The sequence below is a fragment of the Streptopelia decaocto genome (genome assembly GCF_964273445.1).
Source record: "Streptopelia decaocto genome assembly, chromosome: 10".
NCBI classification, from domain to species: domain Eukaryota; kingdom Metazoa; phylum Chordata; class Aves; order Columbiformes; family Columbidae; genus Streptopelia; species Streptopelia decaocto.
This window is the reverse complement of record NC_138665.1, coordinates 4,647,757-4,672,907: the sequence shown is the minus strand read 5'-3', so window position 1 is coordinate 4,672,907 and position 25,151 is coordinate 4,647,757. Positions and strand designations below refer to the sequence as shown.

The window sequence follows — 25,151 nt, the reverse complement described above, 5'->3', positions numbered from 1 at the left end:
CTCCCCTGTACACATGAAAGCCATAAAGACTGGCTTTCCAGATTTGTGAGGAGGAGTGTTTCCTCTGTTTTATACCCGTAAGTGTTCTCTGCATTGCTTAGTTATGCTTATAGCATTGGAGTCTTCTGGTGGGCAACACTGTCAAGTCTAAGAACCTGTCAGCCTGCATTCACTATTGCGAAGCTTAATAAGACTTAGCACTCCTATAGTGCAGTTTTATGTTCAAAGTGTTATAGGAATATTAAATCAAATTCTGCTCTCAGCTGAACTGTATCCGCATTCATTGCTCAGTTTTGCTTGACAGTAGGAAGTCGAGACTGAAAATAAAGATCTTCTTTGCACCAGTGGAAGCACCAGTAGAGACTGAGAGAGAAGGAATGAGTTCTGTACCCATCAAGAGACCGCACTTGGCAATTTCCTTGCGTTCACCTGCCTTATGTGGAAGGAAAATAAGACAGTGTCTCACTTCATCTGTGTTTCTCCCTTCCTGTGTTCAGGAAGGGAGCATCTTGGTGCACTGTCTGTGCTCCAGTGACAAGAGTTTTGCCCTTATTTTTGGTACATGTGGTGACCACTTGCGCTTGCGCTCTCTCTACACTCCACATAGCGACTGCCCACAGTGCTGCTCTGCCTGGAATTTGTGGTATTACCGAGTGCAGAATTTTCTTATCATTCATGGAATCTGCTGTAAATCTTCCAGGTGATTTTACATTTTCAGTGATGACATGGACAATATTATTCACTTTAGCAGCAACCATTCAAGGATTCTCTACTAATAGAACAGCTTTGCCTTCGACTAATGCGTAGGGAAGGCTTTTATTAGTAGACATGGAGCTTACTGCTCTTGCTATGGGGCTTGACGGGGAATTTTTAGGGCAATAGAGTAATTCTGAAAGAAGCATGAAGTGTATAGTTTTGTATAGGTAATGCATGGTAATATTAGTGTTGCCGTTACAGTGGGTGAAGTGGAGCTAATGCTTCACAATGAAGAAGAATGCAAACATGCACAATGCTGTCATACTCTGAGATCATCTGGAAGGAGGTGAATCACTAATCAGTAAATGGATAAACTTTCCAAGCCATTTTACTTTGTATTAATGTTGGAGCCTGATCAATACCTTAAATGTCAATTACAGTTTTGGTCATTTAGTTCTGTCTCGTGAAGTAAAAGTTGGTTGTGCATTAGCTATGCTGTCACATGTACGGTACAGCCATGTTTTTAATATAAACGATATAGCAATATAATGATATTTGTGCTATCAGATTGCAAGGATATTCACATGAGATGAAATTTAATTCAGCAGATGTCCCAGGCAATGGTCCCAGTTGTTTCTTCACAGCCTCTTTGGGACCGGGGCAGTGGCTTTGCAGCACGCAGAGCGAGTATGGGTGCTGGAACTGGCCCTGCAGAACTGAGCTGGTGGCAGATCCTTCCCTTCCTTCTGCTGTTTTTTGTTTGTTTGTTTCCTGTCTAATCATCAACACAGAATTAGAGCTTTGGAGATCACTATCAGCTATAAACTAACCTGGGACCATCTCTGCAGCCATCTGATATTCCCACTTACGTTAGGCAAAATTTTTGTCTGAAGTTGGACGATGTACCACCGTACTGCTGTCTTAGGTCGTGTCTCTGTTCTCAGTTCTTCTGTCTTTAGTTGGAACCAGTTCATTGACGTGTTTACTCATACGTTTTTCAGCCATGTACTTTTTTTACGATAGGATATGTTTTATTTGGTTATGTTGTGTATTGCTTTTTCTTCAATGTAAAAAAACAAATGGGAGGAGGAGGAGAGTTGTATCTGAGTGTTCCCCTCCTTTTTGATGCAAATCATGCATTTTTCTTCCAAAATTTCTGCTTTGTAAGTGTGTGGAATTCTGCAGAGTTCAATTTCAGCTGAATGCTCCAACTCAGCTGTAATTATTACATTTAAAAGGTCATTTTGAAATTGCATAAGCTGAAACCACCTGCTGGTCTCCACCCATTCTGTCCATCCTCTTTAGTAGAAGGTAACTATAGCATTTATTATAACCAACTATTTCCTCTACCTGATTGATACATTTGTTTTGTTTGCATTCTGTCTGCATATTGCATAATAAAGGCACGCAGATGTACAAAACAGAGGGCAAGTATATGACCAGAGCTATTTGTTCTATCCTGGTTTCTTGGTTATTCCGTTATTCAGTACTGTGAGATGAGGCTGGTGGAGGGTACTTTAGTACCTGGTTGTTGCATCATTCAGGTTGAAGTGCAGTAGCCCCATGTGTGCTGTTCACAAAATCTGTATGATGTTATTTGTAATATTTACTGGAGTCATGTATTTTAAAAGACTGCAAGTAAGCATGAAAATCAGAATTTAAAGATCAGGGTGAGGATCAGAAGGAGACTTGAATTACTATTCTGTTCTGGACAATAGATCCTATAGAAGTGGTTTCTTGGGTTCCTTCTTGCGTGCTGAGTTTCAAATTGCCATACGTGTCAATACCGAGCTCACTCTGAGATCTTCAGATCAACTATTTTATCTCTAGTATTTGCATTATTGGTGGTACGTGAATTCAGGGCAAATCCATTCTTCATTTTCCTCCATGAGAATGGATTACCTTAAACTCGTTTCATCCGTTGGCTGAGTAAATGACATGCTCATATGGTTTTCCCCAAGTGGTTTCTGACGAAGCCAGGGCTGACGGGTCACGCAGGAAGAAGTTCACCAACGGCTGGAATTTGCTGGAGGCTCTCTGGCTGGAGCAGGAGGCAAGCAGTGAGTGCAGTTTGGCGCTGTGCTGGTTTACTAACATATGTGAAATTAAATCCTTCAAGATTATAAACATTTAGACTTGTAAACAAACCAAGCAAATATCAGTCTAACTTTTAGTTTTGAATTCAGTGGAGATTTTTGTGTATGTATAAAATATACATATGTACATTATGTACTTATGCACATAAAAATGCATATTTTTTATAGGTAGGTTTTATACTTAAAAACGCTTAGGTTTGTGTGTATATTGTCTGCCTACTCTGCGTGGATGAATAATTATCTAGATAAAATCTTATACATAACATATTTGCACCTCCTCAATGATAGTTTATAGCAACAAGTTTCTATATTAAATGTGGTGTTTAAAAAAAATTTCTCTCCGAACTGTTTCATTTAGTGATCCACTATACTTTTATTGTGAGTGTAAATGATTGTGTATCTACTGAGTTCATTATGCTGTTTCTCTATCATTTACATCTTACTTCTTTCTTTAGTGTCTACGCATGTAGTGGTTTTTCCACGTCACCAATCTAGTCACCTCTTTGTAAAAATCCCTTCTATTTTTACCAAACTATTCTGAAAAAAAGTGTCAGGAATGGAACAAAGTACTCCACAAGGTGTGTGTAGTGATTTAACACTATTTGCCTTTTTACTTTCTGTCCAATTTGCTTTATTGTCCGTGCTGTTACATTCTTTTACTAAAGCTGTACATAGAAAAGAGTTTTTCATTGAGCTGTTTACAGACATAACCACGTCCATTTTCTGAGTCCTTGGAGTCAATTTAGATCTCAGCAATCAATTTGAGGTACCTTGCATTTGTCGATGTGAATTTTCATCTTCTGATGTATGGTCCATTCACATGCCTCTGCTGGACCTTCTTATTTTACAAATTGAAATAAGCTTGTGCCAACCTGTATTTTACTGGTTCAGTTGTTCATCCTTTTCTAAATCAAAAATACAGGAAACCGATTCCTGGAACAGAATTGTGGTGTTCCATAGCTGATATTTTGAAGTGACAAATTTTCTGTTTCTAAATATATAAGAAATGGATATGCCCTATTGAAGTTAGACTGTTAGCTTCTGTGGTTATATCTAGCAAACCACGGCAGAATAACATAATTGAAATCAATGGAGTTAATCCCATATCATGCTGTTGTAACTGGGAAAAGAGATGAGTCCTACATTTACCCCTAAATCTTTCAAATAAAGCCATCTGCTCAGAAGTTTGGTCAGAACAGGTTTTAAGCCATCATCTTGGCAATAAAAGGAAAATGAATGATTCTGCGAGGCATCCAGCTTTTTGTACATAAAAATGAAGCAACCTTGAAAATCTATTGACTTTCCAGTAGGTTAATATTTTCTAGTAGGTAACTATAGTCTATAAAAGTCAAGCCTGAAAACAGATGAACGTAAGTTCTTCTAAGTTGCTATAAATTGCTGAAATTTGCCTGAATACTTGCTGAATGTGTAACACAATAAAGTCTGGTATTTGACCTTTGAGGTCCAGGTTTAATGGGAATCCATAAACGTACCAGCTCTGTTTACAGAGACACTCGAGACTAAATCTTACAGTGCAGATGTTCTTATTAATAAAACAATGAAAGCCCTTGGTCAGTAGTTCATTTCCCTGGACTTCCTAAGGGCCAAAATGTGTAAATACCTAGTTTGTTTCAAAATTCAGGAGTTTAACTGCCTACAGAAAGTCACCGTCCATGTCAAATGGCCAAAACCATAAGGTGTGAAATTCTTAAAGAAGCCCCCAGCTTCCGAAACTCTGTTTGAGCAGGATGAGGAGAAAGTGCTGGCCCTGCTGTGGGACTCTTTGTGTAGGGCTTTGTTTTCATGGATATTTCACACTTTCAAAGAGTTATCTTCTAAAAGCCTTTTTTTTCTGTATTTGATTTTCTGAAATATGTAGGAGCTTGGCATAGGATTCAGAGCTGAACAAAGAATAATAATTGGTTTTCTTTCAAGAATCTGAATTTGTGAGAAGATAGTGGGCTTGTTGTTCTTTGATTATAAGCACTGTAAGTTTCAGTTAAGGTATAATTATTTTTATATCTTATAATTATTACTATGAAAGCAGCTTTACCTGGTCTGGAAAGCAAATAAAAATAGCTAATGATGAGTTCTGAATTATGTGAGTCAGTCTTAAGAATGGTAAACAAAGACTCTTTGCATCGAGGTCTCAAACTTTGCACCACTTAAAGGGAAATTTCTTCTATAGCAAAAGGTGCAGAGAACTTTTTCCCTTAATACCAACTCCTGCAGTGTTTGACCTCAAAACATTAATTATTTTTTAATTTGGAATGAGTGTCTTGATAAATCTTTAAGTCTTTATTAAAGATGTGTTCCTGTTTGATATGCTCATTTGTTTAGGTTTCAGTTATTTAATTACAGGTCTTGAAATGAAACTAATCATGCATGCATCCATATGAAGCTGGCATACTGACAGGATAAAATCATTAAACAGTCATTACTATAAACTGACGTTGGCCTGTAATTTTTGCAGTTAACGGGGGAGTTGATGCTTGGTGAACAATCCAATTAAAACTGGCAACAAAAGACTTAAAATGTCAGCCAAATTGCTTTTTAATAGTCAACGCAGCCGTCACAAAACATAAACATTAAAGTCCCTATAGTAGCATAAAGCTTCGTGCTGAAACAATTCTAGAAAATGAATAATAATTACAGTATCCTGAGAATTCTCTTAATAGATGTGCACTCATTAAAATACTTTGTTGGCTAGATTCATATGAAAAAGTATGTTTCCCTTGATACTTTTTTATGCGTTTGTTTTGAAGGTTTTATTCAATATTTTATAGGTGCAATTTCTACTAATATTCAAAAATGTGTGTCTTATTTACAAAGAGTTTAAATAGCGGTGCATAGATAAGCTTTGAGTGATGCACCTTAGAAATGTGGTATGAGGTAAACTCAGGATATGGTCACAAAGAACTTTTATTAATAGTGTCGAATGAAGTAATCTCTGTTAATTTTGAATTGTGCTACATTTCGTTTGCAAGTCAAACAAGAATAGCAGAAGCGGCTTGTTAAACCTTACTGCCCCAATTAACTACCTGAATGGGTTTATGCAGAAGTGACCCTGTTGGTACTTGATAGAAGCTCCACTCAGATCTTCAAAGGTGTTTAAGAGCGTGGGACTCCTAATAATAAAATGCAGAGTGGAGTTAAAAGCCCTAGATAGTTGTGAGGAGCCTCAGGCCACAACTAGTGCAGTAGTGGAGTGGTAGAAGCATATTGGTATTTCAGAAAATCTACCTGCCTGCTTGTACATGCCCAAATATGCATCAGAGAGACTACAACTGTAGGTTTGTGCCTAGGCTGTTATGTTCATTCTCAGATGTTATCTTAGCTGTTTCTGTGTTGTTGTTTTGTCTTTCCCTACAGGAGTTTTTCTTTTCTTTAAAAAAGAATCAATTTGTTGTTTACCACCACGTACACGTGTACCATTGTCTTTCCTCCCAGCAAACTCAGTACTATAGAAGAAATGTCAACATTCCTAAATAAAATGGTAGCAAACATCAATGGCAGGAATAGATCTTTTTGTAGAAGTATTCCTTTTATTTGTGGATTAAGTTGAGAGGCACAGGAACTTGTTAACTACCTCTAGGGATAAATGGCAGAAGTAGTCAGTCAGCTAATTTGATGCTGAGGTACATCCTTTAACTAATTTAGTGTAATTTAGATACCATATAAAATCATTTGATGAGTGACAATTAGCTTTTTGTAATGCTATCTGAAAAAATACTTGCGACCTTCTTAAATAATACCATGTACTTCAAGGGTTACCAAGAATAAATGGATGCTAAGTATCCCACAGCTAAGGTTACCACGCTGCTTGTTTTTTAAAAAAAGTGTTTCCCTTATTTGAAACAATAATTCTCTGTTTAAAAAGAGAATTTAAAGATAGTTTAAAAGAATTCTCTATTTTAAAATTGATTTCTGTTTTAAAGCAAAACGTCAAAAGGACAACAGATGTTTTGAAACTGTATATATCTTAAAGAACTCTTCTTTAAGAATTCTGTCAAATAAAGTTTGTGAAGTAGCAGGTAAGTGAAGTTGAAGGAAACATTCTGGTTTCCTACGAGCTCTCTTTAACCTGACTAACAGGGAGCTCATCAGGTTGTTGAGAAAAAAACCTGTCCTACTGTAATTTATGTATTAATTGCAAACTATTTTATAGATCAGGCTACTCTCAGGATAGGATAGGCTCGGCCACATGTACTTTCATTTTTAAAAAAGTTGTCAGGAATATTTACTTGACTATTATGAGCACAAATACTAGCTGCTTCTCAATTCATCAACTCTTTTTAAAATTAACCTCCACTAAGGTGAAATTGAAGTATCTTCTTGACTTCAGGAAGAGTAATGAATCATATTCCTGATTTAGATAACAAATTTGAATGTGTATGCAGTCATTCAAGAAGAACCAGATAAAAGCATTATCAGTTTCTCCAAAAGCTGTTCATTTTACTAGTTGTTAGCATGGTTCTGTATAAGTTCTTCTCTCTGATTATCCAAAATAGCTAGCAGAAAATTGTAGCAATAAACAATTCTGCTGCCACATGCAGTCTACAGAGAAAGAAGAATAATTTTAAAATTGTATCTCAAATAATACAGCAGAAAAGATTTCTACAGAGCCAGTACAGGGGATACAGATTTATAATCAGGTGGAGCTCAGTGATTTCTGGTGAATGCTGGTTGAACTTTGTAGTTCAAGGCACATTTGTTCTGAACAGCTGGCTCTGAGCAAACTGTCTTCTACATCTCCAGTGTAGAGCACAGCCATGCAAATGGCCCCAAACCCTCAATAGCATGATATGGCCTAAAATAATTTTTAGTTAATTTCAGTGTGATGACCATGTGTTCTGCTCCTCTGTATCCTCCAGCTGTTGAGCCCTGGCAAGGGCTTTATGCAGTACTCTCACAGACATTGTAGTCTGTTTAACTGACTACAGTGTTTCCACAAAACCAAGTTGTAAAGTCTTAAGTCAAGATGATACATATTTTTTAGTATTTATTTATAAACCACTACTACGCTAGTATTATTTTAATGAATTTGAGGTAGATATGCATTAGAGCCACAGTTAAACTCTACGTACCTTTGCATGTTATGGATACATTTGACAGCTTTTTCTGCCACTTCACAATTACTATATAACTGCAGATAAATGAATTATTTTTAAATACTCCCTGTAATCATATAACAGTCACTGGAAATGGATGTGAAGACGTTCATATCAAGCAATTTAATGTCAGGGTGAAATCCATAACAAAAACCATATGGAATGCTGTTTTATTGAATAGAATAGAGACCTTAATTTTCCTATATAAGCTTTAAACTTGTTCTTCAAAATATTACAAACATAGAAACTAGTCTGTATTTCTCCTGATGTTCCCTCATTAATATATTTCTATAACGTTTGTCTTAAAAGTGAACACATGAGGGTAGAGACAATTAGTGAATGATCCAGAAGAGCTTCAAGCTTCTACATCTGTACATGGTATTGATCATAAAAATGGATCTACTGTTCTCATAGAACCAGAGAATGGTTTGGGTTGGAAGGGACCTTAGAGGTTACCTAGTTCCAACCCCCATGGGCAGGGACACCTCCCACCAGACCAGGTCTCTCAGAGCCCCGCCCAGCCTGGCCTGGGACACTTCCCGGGATGGGGCACCCACAGCTGCTCTGGGCAGCCTGTGCCGGGGCTTCACCACCCTCATGGGGAAGAATTTCTTCCTTATATCTAATCTAAATCTCTCCTCTTTCAGTTTAAAGCCATTTTCAATTGTACTCTGCAAAATAACGTCAGGAGATGTGCTGGATGTCTGCATGTGACATGATAATCTGGAGTGCAGAGAGTCAGGTGTCCTGAGCAAAGCCTTTATATATCCCAGTGGGAGAAGTTGGAGTGGGATTCATCCTTGAAGCCAGGAAGTTCAGGCACTTCCACCTTTAATTAAATTTAGAGAACGTTTGCAGCGCTACCAGCAAAGCGCTATCTCTGAGTCTAATTAGATAGGGGATATGCTTGGGATCTTGCCCCCAGTATTGTTGGGAATGTGCATGAGCATTCTCTTCAGGGCTTGAATTTGGGTCCTAATGTGACTGGCAGGTTTAGCCATGACTAAAGGCTTATCATCTTCTCATATTTCTGTAGAGACACAGAATACTTTATATTAGAAAAAATATGAACCAACAAACTTACCTCGCTTGTGGCTGGGCTTGAAGTTGAAAAGGATTCTGTACTTTGTCAGCTGGTAGGACTCATGTAACTGTCCCCAGCCTTGAAAAGTCAAGTGCTAAAATGGAAGAGTCTTCACCTCAGCCATCACGGTGCAGTGGACTCAGATGCTGCAGGGTTTTACATTATTTGGGTCTGTAACAGGGCATCACCTCGAGCAGTCCTGTTTCCTAAAAATGTTGCAAAGTAACAGGAACAGATGAAGCAGGTGCGAGTCAGACTGGGAGGGTTATCATCCATTGTAGAGGGGTTGCTGACAGCGTGGCTTCATGTGTCCATATTCATGATATGTCTACTGAACTACCACTCTAAATATACTGTATGTTTCGGTATGATTTATAGTTGGTAATTCCATTACCCATAGATCCCTTTTAGAAAGCCCTCACAGCTAATGAATTTAATGACACAAAGGCCAAAACTTGAATATATATCACTCTGCCGAAAACCATCAATAACCAGGGAAACATTAATTTTTACAGCCGTGGCTGCTTGCAACCTACTTTACCAATCATAAACTGCTCTTTAATCAAAATCTGTTCACCTCTAAGGTCATCAAAATTTGCTGCCAGCCTACTTGTAACTGCATGGCTTTTGTAAACCTGGATGATAGGCTTACTCTGTAAGCTATAATCTCTCCCGCTTTGTTCAGAGTTTTAGAATAGTGATTGTACTGTCCCCTGTGAGGTGCCACTGATAGAAGTTACAACTCGTGATATTGACTGAACCCACCACTTTTGAGTAATGGCAGGAATTATGCGTTCTCCTGAAATATCACCTTTAAGCTGGCTGGGAGCCGTCAGTCTCCACTTCTGTCCTTTGGTTGCTGTGTGATGTTAATTGTCTCAGCAGCTGCTGGGTCTGCTAAACAAACCACTGGAAGCCTGAACTCGTTGTTTAGGTTGTTCCCCGGGTCTTCATTATAATTGGAGTGCTGCTTTGCTGCTCCATTCACGTTTTGCCCTTGACCTCTGTGACTCAACCACCGACGGTCCTGTCTTGTGTTGGAACAGACCGTAGTGATTTAAGAGGAGTCCTGACTCAACTGGATGGGTATTTGAGAGAACCTGACAGATGTACCACATGCAACGGAGGAGATGTAAGAGAGTGAGTAGGATAGTTTCATTTTGAATTTGTCATATTAATTGACATAAATGTGAGCATTTCACATAAATGGAATGATGTTTTTCATGTAAATACTACACATAGTGTGCATTAGTATTTAGCAGCTATATGAAGTACTGTAGAACAAAGCTATAATTCAGACAGTTCAGAATAAAAGCACCTCAGGAGCTCCAGCTCTTCACTCCCCTCTGACAATGCTTATTTTATATGAATACGCATCAGTGTGTTTCTATTGGCAGGTGCTTCCGCATGGTAACATTTAAAACTTGCATCTTATCCACAGTACACAGCGTTTTAACCTGAAATTCATTTCTGGTTACAAACTACAGCACAGAGAGTAGCATCTTATAGTGCACTGTTTATGTCCAAAATTATTCTACTTCAGCAATCAGGCTCCCAAGTTAAAACACTGAGTGATGGAGTTAATTAAGGAGGAGTAGTGCTGTTGTAGCTCTAATGGTCTACAGACATAAGTGCCTCTAAGTGAGGCAAAGTTTGTCAGGGAAGGTAATGTCTTTCATCGCACCAGCTGATACACCTGGAGAAAAAAAATACATGGCTTTGGGCCCACAATGCTGCCTTTTGGTTTGAGTATATTGACATTTCTATCATCAGAAAAAGCAAAAACTCTCCCACACACACCTAAAAAGAAAGAAAGAAAAAAAAAAAAAGGGGGTGTATCAGTCTTATTTCAAGAATTTTACAAAGTAAAACTGACAAGTTAAGTACACGGTACAAAGATGACAGATGCCAAAATTTTTTAGAGTCTTGAAAGGCAGAATATTATTAAATGCATCCTATCAGTGAAGTTGGAAAGGGTGGCGATGTGACAGTTCCCTAGTGATTAATCACTGCCTTCCATTCTCTAATGAGTTCTAACTTCTGTTCCTTTTGCCTGAAAAAATTCTACCACATCTTCCTGCAGCTGAGTAAAGAAACAGTTTGTTTGCAGGGACATTTCTGAGACACTTCTGATTTACTTTCCAAAACACTATGAAATCTCCGGTATGTATAAATAATGGGAAAATCCCAGGCTTATATTAGTCTACCTGAAGAAATCACAGACTCACAGAGTGATTGGGTTGGAAAGCACCTCTGGAGATCATCCAGTCCAACCTGCTGCTAAAGCAGGTTCAGCAGAGCTGACAGCACAGGAATGCGTCCCGGTGGGATTGAATGTCTTGCAGAGAAGGAGACTCCACAACCTCTCTTGGCAGCCTGGTCCAGGCTCTGGCACCCTCATCAAAGTTTCTTTTCATATTCAGATGGAACCTCCTGTGTTTCAGTTTGTGCCTGTTGCCTCTTATCCTATTGTTGGGCACCACTGAAAGGAGTCTGGCTCCATTGATGTTGACTACTCCTGATAACTGTATTTTCCTCCAGATGCTTAGAAATGACCCTGAGATGGAAGTGAGGCTGATTGGCCTGTAGTTCCCTGGATCCTCCTTCTTGATCTTTTTGAAGACTGGAGTGACACTGGCTTTCCTCCAGTCCTCAGGCACCTTTTCTGCTCTCCCTGACCTTTCGAAGATGATGGAGAACGGCTTAGCAGTAACATCTGCCAACTCCCTCAGCACTTGTGGGTGCATCCCATCGGGGCCCATGGATTTGTGGGTGTCCGGTTTGCCTAAATGGTCTCTAACCTGAAAGCCTTCCTTTCTGCAAACTTTCTCTCTTACCTCCAGGGTCTGGGGTTCCTGGGGAACAGCCTTAGCAGTAAAGATAGAAGCAAAAGCAGCATTCAGTAGCTCCATCTTCTCACCATCCTCTGTCACCAGGGCACCCACCTTGTTCAGCAGTATGCCCGTATTTTTTCTAGTCTTCCTTTTGCTGCTGATGTACTTTGATAAACCCTTCTTGTTGCCTTTGACATCCCTTGCAGATTTAATTCCAAGTGGAGCTTAGCCTTCCTCACCGCATCCCTGCATACTCTTAATGTTCCAACTGATCATGTGGACTCCAGAAGGAATTTTATCTAAGTTTATCACTGTTTCACAAGAGACTGCGTTAAACAGAATTAAGGAAACATAAATTGTTTCCTTCTGTAAAAGCAACAGTATTTTAAACAGAGACCTGCTGGTGATACTCCCATCATTCCTTGTTACTCTGGCATTCAAAACTGGGTAATTATGTTTTTGTAAATTTTCCAAGAATTAGGTCTATTATGAGTGTTTACTAAATACAGTCACTCAGGTCTTATACAGTGCAAGTTTTGACTGTTAGTGTAAAAACAGAAAAGGAAGTGCTGCACAGCCATCGTGAGCTGTGCTTACTGTCCTTGTAGCATATATGCAGAAGAGGTTTTTTTCCTACATAGTTAGGCCATACAGCATTCAATGTAAATGTGACTTGTGTTTTAAGAAGAGTTGAATTACTGTCATATTTAATTTTTAAATATGACTAAACTTGGAAATGCTGAAGAAGGAATAAGTTTCTCTTAGCATCAGGAAACTATTAGAATTCTTATTTTACCCAGCCTCTCTTTGTTAAAAAGATCCACTGTTAAAAAGATCCATTATGTGTTGGAAGCTCTTATCGTGCATATGTATAATTGTGAAGGATTCGAGGAAATTGAACATATGTGAAACTGAGAACATAAAGTAAACATTTACTGGGATCCATATGAACACATTGGACTGAGTGTTTAAGTATTATAGATAACTTGTTTGACATCATTACATTATTATAGTCTAAATCCCGCTGTATTCTATGCTCCATTGATGCCATTCGAAGTACGTGCTATAAGATCTCTGTTAATTTTACTTTGGAAGTGCTGTGTCTTCAGCACAGCCTTAATAATGATACGTAGGATTCATTCTACTCTTAGAGTGGCAGTATGGTAAGAAATTATATACATGGCTATTCGAGGGCACACCTGTACTGATAAATAAATTGTCCAGAGTCCCTTGAAGGTGCCCAGTGCTTAATTGGTCCCTCCCTCGCGCTGCTCTGGGCCGCCCCAACCTGCTCACGAAGGGCAATCTGCTGCCGCAGGGGCGATCTCAGAGCACCGTGGGCATGAGCTGTGCTGGGGAGTAGTGTTGGTCTCTGCAGGTCTCTAAATCTCTTTTACTTGGTGTGTAAACTTGAGTCTGTGTGACCTTTAGTTTATAAGCTTTCATTACCTTATAAACTTTATTTTGCATAAAACCATATGGTTTGTAGAATTCTCTAGAGATGTTTGATATTTTATATTCTGGAAGATTTACTGTGTAGTAAGGCTGAGGGAAAAAAAATATATATACAGCAAAATAATTAACTAATGGTAAATTGGTATTAAATGTACTGGTTAGATACTTTTATATCCTAGTGGTGTGATAAAGTTTGCAAAGCAAAGGACTTTCCAAGAAGGCAGGCCAACTAAATGCTGAGCTACATCAGAAGGAGCGAGGGTGGAATAGATTATTGAAACACAGTGTAACTCTACACAACAATAGAGCAATTTCATAGACTTTTTTTTTTTTCAAATTTACCTTTTCTCAAAATATGTGACATTAAAAATAAAAGGAATTCAGAGACAGGCAAAAAATTATTAGGGGCTTAGGTCATTTGTGCATACACAGAAAAAGAATATTTTTAACTTTAGAATGGAAGGAAAGGTTGTAAAGACACAATATCAGGAAGTATATTAACAGGAAGCAGACCAAACACTCTGCGATAGTAGCACCTACCTCTAATACTTAGTTTGTCTTCTTAGACACAGAGCATAAATCTCATTGTAAAATAGAGGATTTTTATTCTGTGCTTTTAGCTCTAATCTTAATCATACAGACTCTCAGTCTTCCCCACACTGATATTTCCAGTTCTTCAGGGTCCATTTACATAAATTGGGCACAGCGCTCTGGGCATAATCCTTCCATTCTGTTAGAAGGTGTCAGACGTATCTTCCTGCACGATGCAGATGTACCTGTTCCGAGGCTCAGTCTGGATAAATAGCATTATGCTCCTTCCTCTCTGCTTGATAAAAAATTACACATTTGTTGGTAACAGAGCAGTAGTATACCCATAGAACTTTAACTAAAGTAAGCTCTCTGAATATATGTTACTATCTTGCTCATTAAATATCAGATTGCAAGCTAATTCATTCTCAGCTAAGACATGTCTAGTTAAAAAAGAAAAAAAATCCAAACAGACCAATAAATAATGAATTCAAGAACTGAAAAAAATAAAATATCTGAAAAGCACTACAGGTTAGATGCAAACCTTTTAAGGTTCATTGCGTTTTAATATATTCTCTCTGATATACTTCACTTAGTCATGATAGAGGCTATTGTAATCTTGTTGGTAAATGATAAAACTGTTCAATTATCCCCTCTTTCAATGCGGATCCAAAAAGTATAGTAAAGTATACCTTAAAACTGTTAGGACATGATGTTAGCAAAGGCCTGGCTTATTTTCAAAACCAATTTTTAGTCAGGTGCTAACTAGTTGATAAAGCTGCTTATTTCATTTTTGTCAGTCTATAAAGCAATTTGGCTGCATTTTTATGATTACAAAGGCATTTTAGCCTGACTCTTAAGGAAAATGAGTTTATGTTAATGCTGCTCTCGTCCATTGGTCTGCGTCTCCAATAACTTTTGAGCAGAATAGCAGCAGTCAACCAAAATGGCAGAGTAAGGGAAGCATCTCAGTTAATTAACTTTGCACTTTCTGAAAAGCAGAGGCCTAGTAAAAAAAAATCAAGATTGAATTATCGTATCTTCTGAAGGAAAAAGCAGTAGCAGTAGCACTCGGCAGCTGAAGGGCTGTTGAGATCTGCACTCCATAACTGTAGGATACCAAGCACCATTATATGACTGCCATGGAAAGTGTGTGTTCGATATTGATCAAGGGCCTCCCAAAAGAATGAGTCAGAACTAAAGAAGAAGAAACATTCAGGGCAGAGGCAGAATTCCCCCCTTCAAGCTTCAGAGAAAGGAAAGCAAGTAGAAATCTTTCAAACTAGCAGAATTGCAAGGAAAGTTTTTCTTGTTTATAGCTAGCATCAATACAGAGGTTTCTCCTTTGGAGTGAGTGTATGGTATGTATGCTTTGCTGAAAGGAGAGAACTACTTAAAAATAATGAATTCTCGGGGGAAAGAACTTTGACATTTTCTAAACAGCCTCTTCTGTCTGTAAAACAACAAAAAATGGGCTAAATGCAAGTGCAGATGAGAAGGCCAACAGTGAGGGCCAAGAGCATCTCTTCTGGCTTGGGAGCTCCTCAAATTCTAATTTGAAGCAAATTATTGTAAATGTAAAGTCTGAGCTGAAATCATATTTCATAGTTACATTTTTAGATTAATGGAAACTTCCGCCATGTCAGTGAACACACTGAAAACAAATAATGCTGTATTTGCATATCATACATAGACTTTTTCATGTAAAAAAGTTAAATTTGAACATTATTAGTAACAAAAAAATTAGGAGTTGCTATGGATAGCATTGTGCCGAACAATAGCAATGGGATAAAAATTTAAGGCTAAGCTAATTTCTATATCATTCCTATATATTTTGGAAACTTGTTGGGTTTAGACAAATTTTCTTGTGTAATGTCACTTTTAGGTAGTTAAATGATCCCGCATTAAGTTATTTCACAGAGTCCACCATTTATTCCTGAAGAGTCTTAAGTGTGCATATTTAGATATGATGCTTTATAACCCAAACAACATTTTTGTGGTATAAAAATAAAGTGCATGAGATGTAGACTTAGTTTCAAGCAAAATAAAAATGACTTTGCCAAATTAGATAGTCTGCAAAAACTAACTGCAAACTCAGGCTGATTCTCAACATAATAAATTTGCAGTGTTTCACTGAAGTGAAGGTCTTTAAATCACCAAAATACTTCAGAATCTCATGCGAGGTTTTCTGTGATGTCAGTGGCTGGACAAACAGGTGACAAGTGTGATAATTAAAAAGGAATCCCCCAGGAAATCTGATGTGTTAATGTATTGTAATAAATTGTGCTGGGAGATATAAGGTACCATACCAACCAGAAATACTTTATGGTTAACAAAGTAGAACCAGTCTCTTGCATGGAACATACCAAACTATTTGTCAGATAATTGTGTGCTGTCGACGGGATAGGGACGGTACAGCTAGAAGGGGAAGAAGAGAACTAGAAGATATGGTGCCATATAGATTATACATGTTTCCCCCATTTACCTAGAAAAGCAGTCACCTTGGCTGCTCGGCATTTATTACATAGCTTTTGATGTACCTTGTAGAGTCTAACTGCGTGTCCTGGCAAAGACCAGCACTTTTCTAACAGGACAGTGGTACAACCATTAAAATGGCTTGTCATGCAAATTGTAGGATGTATAATAGTCCTGCAGATTTTCCATAGAGTGGATTTAAGATAGATACTGTGAAGGGAATGTCATTGATCAAATACTTGAGGATGCTGGACATCAAATATTATGTCCAAAATTTAGGTAGCTTTCAAATGTAAAATAGCAGGATACGGGATTTACTGAGATTAATTATTATATGAAAGTGCCTTAGCAGATTATTTCAGAGCTCCGGACTGTTGACTCCAGTGATTTAATTTACTGAGGTCTCCAATTCTCAAATATGCTTAGAAATGCTTTTCTGGTATATGCAAACTAATATTACAGTGTAAACCTTAATGGAACTGTAAGAATGCTGCCTTGATAAAAGATCAATGAAATTAAAAGGATTAAGCCTGGGCCAAATCCATGACAGCTTTGCTTACCACAGCATAGAAAAGCTTATGTGGAGCACTAAACAACCTTGTTTCTCCAGTTGGGGTAAATTGTGGCTGTCACAGAGAAAAAAGTGCTTTTTAAATTTTTTTTCCACCAGCCGTTCCAAGAAGGGAAGGGGCACTCTTTCATCTTTCACCTTGAAGACACATCATGTCCTAATTTAAAGCAAGCACATGTTGTAAGTGGATGGCAACAACAGCTCCTTGCAGGGGATTTTTGCAGGTTCATCAGAGCTCTGCTCCAGCTGGTCTTGTGCAAATTTAACTGGATGTCTGCTAAGGTAAAAGGGAGAGTGAGGGTGAGTATAGAAAAGGGACAAAGCCGCGTTAGACACTGAAGTAAAATAACTAGGAGAGTTTCAAGTTAACAGCTTCACAGTTCACCCAGTCTGGCAGCAATTTTTATCAGCATTTTCTTTGCAAAGTATCTCTTATTGTTCCCTTAAAAAGTAATTTCTTGCCTCAATTCTCCATAGCTGTTTCTTGCTCTGCTGAGAGGTTTGGAGACTCTTCTGAGAAGCAGAGAAAAAAACATTTTATTGTCCCTTCAAAGTACCGTTACACCGTATTTGTATTTTCGTTGTGTTTTGCAGGAGGATTCAAGCTCACTGGCACAGGCTGAGCCACCTTAAAGCCAAATAGCAGTGCTGGAAAAGGGCAGGATGCGGGCAGGCGCTGCATCCCCCTGGGGCGGGCGCTGCATCCCCCTGGGGCGGGCACCGCATCCCTCTCGGATGGGAACTGCACCCCCTTGGGGCAGGCACCGCATCCCTCCCAGTGGCTCCCGGGCAGCACTGGGGGTGCCGTGGGGCAGCACTGGGGGTGCTGTGGGGCAGCAGGGCACAGGCAGCAGGGCCTTGGGTACCCACCACACACGATTTTCACCCCGTCTGCTTCCCAGCCTGGTCTGGTGGCTGTGAGCTCCTTGCCAGCTCATCTGCCTTTAGCTGCCACAAAACCTTTTCTCTGGGTATCTGGATCATTAGTGCTGCAGGTAATCTTTAAGAGGGCCTTCTCCCACAGCTCATTTAACAAATGCAGTAACAAACTCGCTGAAATGTGTTAACCTTGTTTTATCAAAGATGTTTTCTAGGTGGTGGGAATTATTCAATTATTTTCTCTCTTGATTTGAAGTGCAACACTAATTCTTACACTCTGTCTATTTCTTTCACAGATATTCTTAAATGAGATTTATACCTCATGAAATCAGTTGGTCTGTGCTGCAATACAATGTCAGCTTGATTTATTTGTTCCTTACCCTCCTCCTCAAAAAATCCTATGACAAATTAAGTGAATGTTGTATCTTTTTTCTTTTTTTTTTACTTTGGGTTTTTTTGGGTTTTTTGTTTGGTTGAACTGCTGAACTACAGTGCTGGAGGATGTGTGTCTATGTTCTCATATTCTTCATTTCAGTAGTGTGTTATATCTTAAATTATTTCACATGTTGCAACATTTTACAGGCAACTGTGTTAGCAACATGATAAAGCACAATGCTTTAATGTCTATAACTATTATATCATGCGCATACCCTCTTGATCTTTTTTAGATTAATAACCCTCTGTGGGTTTCTTCTCCTTTTCCTTGTTGTTTCAGATATGCCAGGTAGCCCACACAACCAGTTCACCTTCAGACCCCTCCCGCCGCCGCCTCCACCGCCGCACGCGTGCACTTGCGCCAGAAAACCACCTCCAGCAGCCGATTCTCTGCAGAGAAGATCAATGACCACCCGCAGCCAGCCCAGTCCTGCTGCCCCGACGCCCCCCACCAGCACCCAAGATTCGGTGCATCTCCATAACAGCTGGGTCTTGAACAGCAACATACCGCTGGAAACCAGGTACAGAGCAACTCGTTACACACAACACAGCTCAAAAGTCAAAAAAAGACGGGAGGAGGCCTGACGTTGACCTGAGGGGGTGATGGGGAATTACAAGTTGTTTGTTCAGGACATGCCAGTGCGTTTTCATTTGAGGCCATGTCGTGTGGCCATGTGAGGCTGTATTTACTTGATTCATCCAGATCATTAATACTCAAGAAAGCACGTGTTTTGCTAAGTGTTGGAAGACATTGATTTTCTTAAGGCGAATAGATTACATAGGTGTTTTAGAGTTGAATGCAGTCAGGATTTGTGCTTGTGTACTTGTCACACCATACCACGTTCTCCCAGGGTCGTTTTGCAGTCAGCAAACAGAAGGTGTGTTTGAGTGGTGTACACTCTTGGAGTCAGTGTTCAGGCTTCAACATTCCTGTGGATAAGAAAAGATAGGGAATAATACTAAAATACTATTTTCCTCTGTGTGTGTTTATACACTTTATATATACACAAAGAATATAATTTGATAATCATTTGGTAATGGACAAAAGATTAGTATGTGCATGGAGAGCCTTGACCCCAGGAGCTGGGGAGGGTGGGTTTTGCTTCAGGATCATTCACAATTTACACAAATAATTAACTCTGGAAAATAACTGAAAGCAAATAACTTCTCTATCCAGCAAATCTGTGATTCTGTAGCCAACGTTCTGTCTGCAGGGGTACACACACAGCCTTCTGAATTTTTGGCTATAATAAGCTTTTTGGTTCCTAATAAGCAGTAGCTAATATGATGGCTTTCAACTACAGCTGTGTTTGCTGACTTGATGCTTAAAACAAGTCCTTGATTTTCTACAACGTTCTTCCTCTTTACAGCCAGCAGAGCACCAAAAAGTTGTGACTAGGGTTCCCTTTGGGTGTCAGCATTCTAAAACACAGACTCACAAAGCGCCTGACTCTGTGAAAGTTGTTTGGTGAAACACGGATGTCTGACATCCAGAGAATTTTAGGTAACATGTATAGAAATGTTTACTTTTTAATACACATATATCCAAGGGCCATTATCACAATTAATCACAGAAACTTAAATTTCCTTCTTTTATAAGAAGGTTGTTTTTATTTTATTACATATCTCAATTTTAGTTTATGTCTTTAAGCACTTTGCTGCTAATCAGAAGTGTCAAATTAAGTTGTTCTCCTCTGATTCATTCTGAAATAAAACTTTGCTTCTTTGTCTTAAGCAAAAATCACAAAAAGAATCAAAGAGGATGGAATTCTTCTCCAAAAATGAACACAAATAAAATTTTAGTTCAGCTGGTTCTTCTAGAGATAGAAACTTCTGTCTATGTAATTTTTATAAAGATAAATCTCTGCCATTTCTAGTGTAACAAACAGATATATATTCTGTATTTTCTGCTGCATGTAAGACTGATCCCTGAGCATTCTGTACCCATTAAACATCTTTCGGTTCTCTTCAATTAACACTTAGAAATAGATGTTGTTCAGCCTTTCTACATCCCTGGTCACTATTTTCTCTTTAGACCCTTTTGGTGGAAATTGCTTTGCAATTTTAAGTCTTCTTTGAGTTCAGTTCCATTTTTCTGGTTATTATTTTTGCAAATTTGAAACTTCTCATAAAGGGCATTATCTAGTGTAATACCTAGATATTTAGTTATATATATAATTATGTAATTGGATACTAACAAACGGGCTGCACAGTGGCTTAGGAATTCAGACTGGAAAACACTGTGGGCTACACGTTAGTCAGGGAATTTTCCACGTTCCTGCTGTTCAGTGGGCGGTTCGGCTGATTTGATGCACCCTCTGGTAGCAAATAGCTGCAGCCTGTCGTGGAGCTGCCTGAACGGCTATAGGATCGGAGAGCAGAATCTGTGAGACTGTTTGCCAAGACAAGCTTATGTGCAGACAAGTGCTATAGCAGGGGGACATTGTAATAAAAACATTTGCAATCACCACTTCCCAGAAGTCTGTAGTATACAACACAGCCTTAGAGAAAAATAATGGCTTGTAGCCCATTTTTCCTTCCTTTAAGAGAGAATGATTCAGCTAGAATTGAACAAATACTTTAGTCTAATATCTGGATTCTCTTGCCTTCCATAAATATTTAGCTGCTCAATAAAAATAACCCTAGAAAATAAAGGTAAACATATCAATGGCAGCTGTATTTTTGTGCTAAATCTTTAATAGCACAAAATCTGCCTAATATGTACATATCTAATATATCTAAGCAGTTGTTGGGGTTTTTTTTGTTTGTTTGGGGTTTTTGTTTGTTTGGGATTTTTTTTGTTTGTTTTTTTTAATTTGGAAGATTTGCAATCAAAAAGAAGACTTAGACAGTAATGTATTCCCTATGTAATAACTAGGCAAAAATCCGAACGCACATGTTCAGCTTTTCTATCCAACTATATCTGCTGTTAATCCGTAAGCAGCACATGTGTTTGCGTGGTTTATCTATAGCTGTGTATTATTAGAGAATTTTCAGACAGGAAAAGATTTACTAGAACTAATCATATGACTGTAAATCCTTGGGCAGTCAGAAATGAAGCAAGTTCATGAGTCTGCTCATAATGATAACATGTCATATTTAAATAAAAAAGTTTCTGTAGTTCTGATAATGTTTAACATACTCTGGGTAGACATGTATTGTTATGTAATTAGAATTTGAAAACCTAGATTAGAATGGAAAGAGCTGCAGTAAAGGCATATACTGAGGGATGGGTTCCGAAAGTTTTTTTGTAGACTAAAACTATATGCTATTTTCATAGGAAGAGGTAAATCAGAAATTCTGGTTTGTGCTTCATCTAGAGGTGTTTTATGCACAGAATAATCTGCAAAACATCTTTGTCAGGACCCACCTTATTAGCCCAATGGTTTAATGAGGAGACTGACTTGGAAAGGTGAAATTACTTGTTCAAGTTCACACAAGATTTTGACAAAGCCAAAAATAGAGTCTGGATGTATGTCATTGCCAAGGCCAGTTCTCTAACGCTGGCAATTATTCTGACTGTAAGCAAGAATCAGGAATACCTTTAAAGCTTCAGACGCCGTGTCACAGAGTAGTTTTTGAAGAAGGAATGGGAGAAGAGCTGTAGCTGTGGGAGGTGTAACAGCTCAAGCTGACGGACTGCGCTCAGCCCGCAGCGCTGGACATGCAGGCGCCATCTGTGAGCGTGCACACACAGCCTTGGAACGATTTACTATTAACATGACTTACGAACATGCAGTAATTTCATTGTCACGCAGAAAAATAATTTGTAGGTATTATTAGAAAAAGACTGCAAGGATCCCTCGCACCACATAAAAACACAGGGAATATTGATTCTTTTTTGGGGGGATAATGTTATTGGACTTTTACATAAATTGATTTTTTCTTCTCCCCCAGAATAAAGTACTTGCAACCTATTGCTTACTCCCTTCCTTTCCACTAAAATAATTGTTTTTTTCAGGTTTCATAGGTACTTTGCTCTAATGTTTCAAATCTTATGATTTACAGTGCAATACATTGTCATTATCTCTGACAGCCCCGTCTGAACACAGCTTACATCTTTTTATGGAGTATGTATTAAACCCTGACAATTTAAAGGAGTGTTTTTCATTTTCTCCATGCCTTGCTAGTTGACTCAGTATTTTGTATTGTTTTTTTCATGCGTTTCCTATTAATTTTCCCACTTCATTCAAATAATAAGAAAAAAGTAGATGTTAAATAGGGGGATTTACCTGAAACTATTTGTGATCCTCCCTATAGTCTGGTGGAGTTCCCTCATGGGTAAACCATTGGACGTGCTTATTTTGAATAAAGTTTTGCATTTAGATTATAATTTTTGAGTTTTCTGTCTAAATGTCAAAATTTACCTCATTTTGATTTTTATTTTGAAGTAGCATTTTCTTAGTCTGGCTTTGTGCTTCAGTATTTCACATATTTCCTTGTTCCTTCCTTTCTAAATTGAATTTCTGGTTCCTCCAACCCATTTAGCGGTGTTGGCAGTAAGGTTAATGCTGTGCTGAATGGACTGAAATCTCCCTTCACTGCACTGGCAATGAGCCAAGTACTGTGGAAAAAGACAGCTTAATTTAAGCAATCTTATCACCATGGTAATAACATCTCTAAAGGGACAGTGAGGTACCAGACCATGAACCTGAAATTCAATTATCATTAATTTATATAAAACTTTGAAGCACTAGAATAATAAAAGTAGTATTTGGGGTTCAAGGCAGTTATGATTTTTAGCTACTATTCAGAAATATTTCAGAGCCCTGAAGGTTGATTATGGTTCTAAACACTTAAAAACTTTGAGAGTTTTGGAGTTCAAGAAGTTTATTCAGCCCATCATATTGATGGAGTCATTCCTTTCTGTATTATGTAGTTATTTAAGGTGCATGTTTAAGACCAACTGGATTTCTGTTTTCCTAAAAAGTCCTGTTTATAATTCTGTTTAGTATAGGGGAGACCTTGACAACTATCACTTATCAAGAGATTTGTTCTGTACTGCAGTTTTCCCTTGCTCTTTTTCAATCAAGCTTGTAAGTATTTGTGCTCTTCAAAAAGTACATTCATAACCTTTCAAAACATAGAAAACTGTACATATTTATTTTCTGTTTAATCTGGAGTAGTGCTAGAAACAGAAATAATTCAATAAAAATGCAGATATAGATACATGCTCACACAGGTCAGTGTGAGCTCTTGGAAGATTCATTCTTTCTCCTTGGTCTCTTCGGGTGAGCATCTTGTGAATCTTTCCTCTGCTGCCGAGATAAAGCACTTTTGTGCCTTTTTTCCCAGTTCAAGGTTTCCATAGCAAACCAAATGGTTTTACAGCTCCCGAGGCACAGAGGTGGTGATGATCATAAACCACCAAGCTGGGAGACAATTACTATTTGAGCAACGCAATTCATTAGGAACTTGTTTGCGAATGGAGCCTGCTCCTGAGTTAAATAATCAGACTAATGGTTATTCCAAGAATCAACACAGGGGAGGGCGTTGTTTATGATCTTTCCTTCAAATCCTGTTGGTCAGTATTTGCTATCATGACATTTCACTTGTATTTTGACATTTTCTACCTAATTAAACAATAAATCTAATCTATAGAGAGGCTGACCATATTAAAAACAGACACATGGCAAGGGTTTTAAATTCAGTCAGAGTCCCATGTGTTTTCACTGCACAGAAGAAAAGATCTAAAAATATTTAAGACTTCTGAATTGTAAAAGTAAAATTGAAAACTGTAAATGTGACCATGAACTTAAAATAAAAGCTGTAAATATGACCCTAAATTTAATAATGTGGGAATGAAAGAATATTTTATGGAAATAAAAATATAAACATTTTTCAGCTACAACAAAGTACCATCTTCATGTCAGCAGCAGTGGCACTTGAGGGTCCTTCTTTCAAATAATTTGAGATCCGGTCACTAGGGACAACAAGGTGATTTAAATAGTTCATATACTCTCCTGTATTTTTCTTTTGGGAGAAGCTCTGGTGTGGGCATCCCTGGAACAGGGGGACAGTATTTGTATGAGTAAGTGTCATGGTTTGATCGTGGGGAGACAATCAAAACTATGGCAGATGGTTTCCCTTCACCCTTTTTTTCCCCCTTCCCCCTTTAGGCCCCCCCCCCCCTTCAGCCCAAAATTGGGAGGGGGTCACAACACCAGGACAGTAAGGATTTTTGATGTAGGCTTAACAGAGTAACTCAAACAATCACACTGCAGATGCTCTTCACAAATTATTTTGAATAATGTAATAATGTACAAAGTTATAACTAAAAGTAAAGAGATGTTATTTCATGGATACTAATAAGGAAGTGGCCCATTAGCTTTCTGTGAAATGGTGTTTTCATTTACAAAACCAGAAACAGACTGAATATAAGTTTTGAAAGAGAAATGTGATTACAGGTTCATACAAAGGGTCTAGGATGAATTGGAAAACAAAGACTGTGCGCAACAGAAAGGGTCAGAGATATGCAAAAGATTCTATCTTTGCATTTCAAAGAAAAACACATATGTATGTGTGATGGTGTCACCTGGAAAACTGTATCTATCCCCTGGATAGCTCCTTCTAGGAAATCTGTGTTGGAAGACTAGATAATATTCTCATGGTTAATGTGGCACACCTCTTGTTGAGTAAAATTTGTGTTGTCGCAGCAGCTGTACAGCTTGGCTTTAAACCATGTGTGAGTGTAGGTATTAGGATGCAGACTCAAATGCTACTAATTAAAGTCAATTAGAATATGGAGGAAATTTATGGCAAAGAATGTGTTGCAACTAGTTCTACTTCAGTTATCTCTTTCCTTTATTTCTGGAATTTATTTATTTCAATGATTCTATTTATGTTCTAACCACAGAATATAAGCAACAAAACTACAGTATTAGTAATAATAAATAAAAATATCCTTCTCAGTTCTTGGTTTCAAAGTACTCTGCAAATATTTATATAACTTTTGTAAATATTATTGTAAGTACTGTTATTCTCAAT

General features: G+C 38.2%; 1 protein-coding gene across 2 annotated transcripts in view; it reads left to right on the top strand.

Moving 5' to 3' along the window:
- TENM1 (teneurin transmembrane protein 1) overlaps window positions 1–25,151 on the top strand; it is a gene marked incomplete at both ends in the record, with an annotated part of 235,534 nt that overhangs the window by 64,542 nt on the left and 145,841 nt on the right. For both annotated transcript variants that reach the window (XM_082062122.1, XM_082062121.1), the window contains one exon: window positions 18,445–18,685. In XM_082062122.1, coding sequence (XP_081918248.1) covers window positions 18,445–18,685 — 241 coding nt within the window. The remainder of the gene's footprint in view (window positions 1–18,444; window positions 18,686–25,151) is intronic.